General features: G+C 42.1%; 1 protein-coding gene across 1 annotated transcript; it reads right to left on the bottom strand.

The window, feature by feature from the left end:
- Positions 1–665: 665 nt before the first annotated feature.
- Positions 666–2084, bottom strand: LOC306733420 (P2Y purinoceptor 3; the record flags this gene model as incomplete). Its single annotated transcript, XM_079214655.1, has 1 exon — positions 666–2084. One exon carries the CDS (start codon positions 2082–2084, stop codon positions 666–668), a length of 1419 nt encoding a protein of 472 aa, XP_079070781.1.
- Between the last annotated feature and the right edge of the window lie 5410 nt (positions 2085–7494).

Here is a 7494-nt window from a genome sequence, read left to right as displayed (position 1 = left end):
GCCCCTTGATGGTCAGTGGCGCGAATGCAAGTTTTAAGGCAATTCCGCATCGGCTTCACTCGGCTTCTATTTTGCAGTCTTTGGTTCTCCAAATGAAGTGTATTTATTTTCAAGTCAAAAGTAACCAGCACACTGTCAACAGATTATTTCTGAAACACGTACATATGGAATCTCACGCCACAACAACAGTATGGCTTGCCCAACACAGTTTGTCAGATAAGCATCTGAAACACCCTCATCAAACATGCTACTGACCGCGACTATATTTGTCACTTCCTAAAACCAGCACGCCGACTTTACAACAGTAGTTAGTAAGGTGTGAAAAGGTGTGAAAGTATGCCTTCAAGGAGAAACATTTTTGCTTGGTTTAATCTGAAACACATTATAAATATATACACCCCTTAAAACAAAATAACAGATTATCACCATAATGAGCTGTCACATTCACGTTGCATGTACCCAGTGGGTCACATTCAAAGTATGACTGGTAGCAGACCAGTAAAAAGGCACATACAATTAGAAATAAAAGGCATTTTTTAGCTTCGGCCTTCTTTAATCATTGCTTTTGTCACAGTGATCATATTCTATAATATATATTTAGTTTTCCAGTAAAAGTAAACCTAGAGTTCATCTAAAATTATGTATATAATTACTCATGGAAACTTTTATTCAACTATATATCTGACTTTAGCTCTGTTCATGTATGACGGACTATGAAAGGCTTTATTCTCCTTATTGTAATTTCTGTCCTCCAGCCCTCCCTCCTCTGCGTCCTCTCCTTTTCCCATCATCCTCAGTGGCAATAGAAGCCCTGCATGTGGTTGGGTGGAGGTGTTTACCGCCTGACAGCAGTGAGCTGCCCCCTTGTCTTTAGTCAGGAAGTAAAGGAGGGCGTTGAGCCATGCGTTGAATGATGCCAAAGGCCTCGTGATTTTATAGCACATGGAGACCATGGTCATAGTGTGACAGGGGACTCCCTTGGTCACTTTTAGCAGGAGGAAGATGGTTCTAGTAACATGAAAGGGGAAGAAACACAGGGCAAAGAGAAGGGTGATGGTGATTATGGTCCTGATAGATTTACGTCTGCGATTGGCATAAGGGGAGTGGGCACCCAGGAACATGGAAATCCCTTCATCTCTTCTCAATGTCCTTGACAGTCCATTGCTTCCTCTTGGACCTCTTGCAACTATTGCAGGGCTACTCTCATTTCTCGCTTTTCCTTCCCGTCCCCCATCTCTCTGACCTCTGCGGGATGACGGCTGAGAATGCAAAGTCCTAAATATGGTCAGAACAACGTGAGAGTAACACCAAGCAATGATGGAAAAAGGTACAAAAAACCCCACCAAATGGAGTATGATGCCATAGGGTACGTAGTCAGAAAACTCTTTATCTATTGCATCGTCCCAACAGTTCTGGTACTCCTCAATGTCCCCTCCCATGTTACCATAGCTGGCATTCCCATTTATCGATGACACCTCGTGGCTTAGGTTGTCAATACTGCTTGCGTTGCTGCCAAGCCCTCCCAATCTTGTCACATGACCAGTCTGAGCAAACCGGAAGATAGGGCAGGTTAAAGCAAACACGACAATCCAAACCAGGACACAAGTGCTCTTGACAGCCTTCTTAGTTTCTAGTGTGATGACTTTCATCGGGTGGCAGATACCAAGGTACCTGTGGACGGAGATACAAGTGAGGAAGAAGATGGAACAGTAGAGGTTAAAGTAGAAGAGAAAACGGACCAGGCGGCACATGAAGTCCCCGAAGACCCAGCGGTCACGCATGATGTAGCTCGCCACCAGGAACGGCAGTGACAGGCCGTACATGAAGTCTGTCGAGGCCAGGTTCACCATGTAGATCAGTGAGGCATTCCAGCTCCTGGTTTGGCGAAAGGAACGGTAGAGGATGACAGAGTTCAGGGAGATGCTGAAGAGGAATGTGAAGGAGTAACAGATGGGGAGGAAAATGTACTTGTAGGATTCATCTATGCTGCAGGAGGGAGATGGAGTAGTGGTGGAGGGAGAGGCGGAGCTAAGAAAGTCATGGAGTACACTGATGTTGGGAGGAACTCCACGTCTGGATGACATTGTGAGGGATGAAGTGATTTTCACGTGAGGGAGAAGTTGAACAAGGCTTGTACGTTTGCGGTTCTGTCAAGCTTCCTCTCTGTCATCCTGGTACTTTGTACCATTTAATGTAGTTTTATATGATCCCGTACAGTAGACTTTCAGATGATTTCAGATGGTCAGATGGTCAGATCCATGAGTGGGTGTTCACCTAAAGATAAAAGGACAAATTAGTCAGCCATCCGTACTCATATAGAATCTCACATTATGTGATAGACTTCATCAGCTTCCCTTTTACTAGACTGGAGTTTTTACGAGAGTCGAGAAATGGTTGATAAATTCTTCGGTGGTCCCTTAACTTTTACTCTTGCGTCAAAATCGAAATCATCCAATACTTTGGTTTATGACCATCCACTTGAGCTATACTTTCTGTGCAGTGCCACGTAGCCAAGTGCTATGTAGCTAACCGTAGAATACTAAAAGGCGAGACTAAGATTGCATGCATGGTGAACGTTACCTCGTAAACATCAGCATGTCAATACTGGTGTTAGTATTTAGCTCAAAGTGTAACGTCTGTCCTCTTGAAAAAATAGTTTTTCTTGGCTCGCATTAAAGGATCAGTGCTTCATACAACCTCCTCCCACCTCCCCCCATCCTTTGACTGTTTACTAGGGCGTTTGCGTAATCAGTTTGACCTCCTGTCGAATGCTGCTGATTCTTAGTGCTTGTTTGCCTTCCTGTGTACAAGGGTATGCTGCTGATTCAGTCCCTTCTCACCCCATTAACTCAGCAATAAGTAACCACACTTCCCCTAGGTGTCTCCATGCACCCTTCTGTATATCAGTCTTGCTCTCACTCCATTGGCTATATCGTGTCTTCACAATCCTAAATGTTTTTGTTTTCTTTGTCACATATAGATGGGCTGCAGCATCATCAAAGTCAACACAACTAAACAGGATTCACTCAGGCGATGCTTCAGCTCTCAGTTGAAAGCCTCCCCATCAGCTGCACCCCTGCGTATTAGGATCAGCACACAGGCAAGTGCAACTGTGTGTGTTTGTGGAAGTGTAAAGTGAGCCATCTGCAGGTTGTACCACCACTTCACTTCAGAGTTCAACTAAATAAGGGTAATGTGTCAACCAGTAACATGACATATTAACAGTACGACACCAATAGGATGTGAAAGGTCCAAGGGCTGTAACCTAAACATGATATTACATTCTGCGATAGTCATCAATGTGCTTAAGTTTAGCCATTCTGACTCAGAGCTGGAAACAAAAATAAAGTAACCTCCTATTAATGTAGTGAACCATTCAATCATTTGGTCTTTGACTACTACTGGGAGGGATTATGTAACTCAAGCAACTTCCAAGAGTGTGGTTATACATTTTTATAATGTATAAAAATGAATGGAAGCCAAGAGAATTTTTGTATATTTCAGCCCATCAACTACTAACAAATTAACAATTAATAAACTATTAACAGATACTGTATTGATTACATTACAGCTAACCATTTAGTAAATAATGGTGCAGTGTTTTAGAGATGTGAATGCATTTACTTCCATTAATTTATATGCAATTTGAAAATGTGTTAGGACAGGCAATGTAGAAAGATCACAGTTCTTCTTTCAACATGAACATATGTGAACTTCACAAATAGCAGACTGATTCAGCATGACATAAATTACTTTACATTTTTGTCTGACTTTTAATTAAAATAATTTTGAATAGAAATATGCACAGTTATGTGTTACGAGCCCTCCTTTCACCTTGTCACAGTGGTATTTTCCCAGTGGGAGGTCTCTGTAATGCACATGCTCACGTTAGTTAAGACACCTCTTTACATCTATACATGTTTAAGCTTTCTCCAGGAGAAATCGAGCTGGGAAACTGGGTTTGGAGCATACGTGCCATTGGAGAAAACCTGCTTCTGTAGAAAGCCAATCGTAACCTAGTTGCGTCAGTGCATCTACACGCACTGATTAACATAAATGAATGCAGACTTGATGTACACTGTGATGATTAAATGACTTAAACATGTTTTAAGAGCCTGCTAAGAGATTTTATACCGCACAGAAATAAATGGAAATCAATGGCTTCCTGAAATGGTAGAAAACACACTTACCACAAATCACAATGTTACATTAGTGCCAATTATTTATTTTCCATAGTTGAGAGATTATCTCTCTTCCGTTTGATAAGTTGATACGTTTATCAAGGCCCTTTTTCAGACCTTATATTTGTAAAACTGGATTGAAGACTTTTTAATGATGTACCTTTTTTGACAAAATAACAAAACCAATGTCACAATTGCCGGTTGGCTAAAGATCCTATCACCAGGAGTGCACCTCTTTTTGGAGAGGTTGTTTTCCAGGAGCAGCTGATAGCTTCTGAGAAAACCTACTCCAGCCTGATGTATCATCTGCCTCTGAATTCATATTCCATCTCATTAAGAATTGTTCTTGGACAAGTTTTTTTTTTTTAATGCAATTAAAGTTACAAAAATGGAACTGAATGACGTTCAAGATATGTGTGCAAGATGTTTTACTGCTTTAGCAACTCCCCTGGACCAAAAATAACCCCGGTGAAGCCCTGAGCGGTGCATTAGGAGTGCAGTGTTTGTGGAAAGGGGGCTGCATCAAACTCATAAATACCTGCATCACTGCAATCTGCTGCCAGACAAAGAGCTTACCTGTGCCGGCGAGGACTTCTACTCCATATGGCTCCTGCACTGTCACCCATCAGAATAAGCACAAGAAAAGAGGAAAATATCCAAAAGGCATTGACTGCAGGGCAGCTGTATATAGTGAGAAGCTTCAAAATACACCTTTTTCTTGGTTAATAAATACATAAATAAAGCTCAAAAAACATCAGCAGCGATCAGCGTGGCAGCAGTTTGGCCGATCAGGGACCTTGACAGTTGGACCGTTTCAGCTTTCACCTTTTTCTGCCGCTTCTCTGAACAGTCCCGACAGTTTCTATGGTAATTCAGTCCCTCCCTCTGTCCCTCACTGTGTGTCATCCAATTCGTCTTCCGCTTCACCTCTTGTGAGTGTGTGTGTGTGTGTGTGTGACAAAGATAGAGAGACTCCCTCTCTTCTCACCTGTCGAGCTGAGCTGCATGTTTTGCAATAGATCACATGAAGAACACAAACGGATGAACTGATGCGTGTACAGTCACACTTTGTGATCCTCAATCAGACTCTCTGGTTTCGTTGTGGTGCCTTAGCGACACCAGATCCCTAGCTTTCCTCTCAATTAGAGGAATAAATATAGACGGTGCAGGCAGTGCAGTTGTACTGGAGCCCATGAGGGGGGAAGGTGCACATAGGGCCCGACAACAATGTGTTCGGACCTTTGATCATGATTCAGAATACCACTTTGGCCAATGCTCTCCCAATGTTGTTTAATGCGCTTTGCTCGACATGCCCTCGAAAAGGAAAGCCCATCTACATCATAGTTTACATTTGTGGGGTATAAAATGGTCAGTAGCTGTCTATTACTGTAGAAATATTTAGCAATTGTGTGCTTTTTCTGCATAAACTAGAAAACTATAAATACACCACAAAAAAAAAAGGATTATTAACTTTTTATTGTCTTTTGAAATGTTTTGGCAGATAGAGGTGAAGTCCCTCCTCTTCTGGTGGGTATTTTTCGTACGTGGTTCAACTAAGTCGATCAAATGTCCATCTTAAATCTTAAATCTTAAATCTTAAATTAGCGAGATGATTGACAACAGGCTTTCCCGGTTCTTCAAAGGTTGACCCGCCTTCAAACAGTCTCGTTCATTCGAACCAGACGTCTCTTCAAAAGGGGGAGGAGTCAAACACAGATTGCATGATCTTCAAACGCTACAGTGGCAAATAAACTCTGAGAAAGAGTCTCTTCTCTCCGCGGAGGAGCAGGAAATGATCACGACTACATATGATGAATTTAAGTCCATAATCATGGCAAAGTCTAATGCTGCGTTCACATCCAAAGCGCAACGAACATTCGCAACACTTCCTGTTTGTGAATGCAGCATAACGGTGCCTCCGCTGGTCGGGCTAGAGTCACATAAGCATTGCAAAAATATCAAGTTAAATGCGTTAGTGTTGGGAAAATGTATCGGTGTAGATTACCACAGGGCTCTCAAGTGTCACGCATTGACCGTGACAGTCACGCATTTCGGTCTTAAGTCACGCCCTCCCGCCACACATCGTATTTCTCACGCTGAAAAAAACTCTAGGCTATTTAATGTGCCGCAGCGCGCAAACATGACCTGGTCGCGCTGCCCTCACCATGGAGGAATCAAGCACGTCTCCCCGAATCCCCTGCCAATAAAAATAAATAAATGGGCTACACGAATAGCCAATCAGAAAAACTTATCTGTTGTATCTGGGTGAAATATAATCCAGCAACCAATGAAAATAAAGCTAATAATAATATGGGGGGGGAGGAGAGAGGAGGATATGTCACTCTTACCTGTCTTAAAAACTTGAGAGCCCTGTTACCATATAAGTAGGAGTTTGAATATGTGTATGGGCGGATCAGTATGTATGTATTATTCATAATCAGAAATTCAATCAATTGAAGCAGTGAACATAAATTGTGTGTGATTCTCTGTATTCTAATCATGATCACCCTAATCATGTTCTGCAATAATGATATGTATGGTGTACTAATAACACTGTCATATAATTATGAGTGCTTTCAACGCATCCATAAATTACTTAAGCGCTAAATAAACGTAAGAACAGCGCGGCATGCAGCGGCTGATAATCTGTGTCTGTGTGCGCCTGTGGACTGCGGTCAAGTGAGCCCACATCCGCCGAGTGAGCCGCAGTTGCAATTCTAAATGCACCTCTATTCAAGGTGTTACGGTACGGGGGCCAGCTCAATTTCACAATATTCAAACAGCTATAAAAACAGTTCCATAGACATGTTTATAAAAAATTACACTGCAGTCTTGTTCAGGATGACCTCTGCTATGTCCATGTACATGGCCTCAAAATATTACTGTACAGTTTTGGAGAAAATTTAATTCAAAGTCAGCTTAAATTTCATAATGCAGTGTAATTTTTTATAAACATGTCTATGGAACTGTTTTTATAGCTGTTTGAATATTGTGAAATTGAGCTGGCCCCCGTACTGTAACACCTTGAATAGAGGTGCATTTAGAATTGCAACTGCGGCTCACTCGGCGGAAATAAATGAATCTATTGCGCCACGGACAGGAAGTCATCCTGACGTGAGAACGGATCTTGGCGATCTCAAAGAACTCTCTCCCTCTAAAACTAATATTACTAATATCGCTCCTTCATCAATGAGGAAGGGAGCTGCCGTTTTTGTCCGGTGGGAGTGGCCAGCTTATCCAGTGAATTTCACTAAACCTGCTCTGGAGCAGGTTAAGGGATTTCGATGTGTTGCTATGGTGATTTTTCTAAACT

This window comes from Taurulus bubalis (assembly GCF_910589615.1).
Source record: "Taurulus bubalis genome assembly, chromosome: 3".
Classification (NCBI taxonomy): domain Eukaryota; kingdom Metazoa; phylum Chordata; class Actinopteri; order Perciformes; family Cottidae; genus Taurulus; species Taurulus bubalis.
Note: the sequence above shows the minus strand (reverse complement) of the source record. Positions and strands in the feature narration are given on the sequence as shown.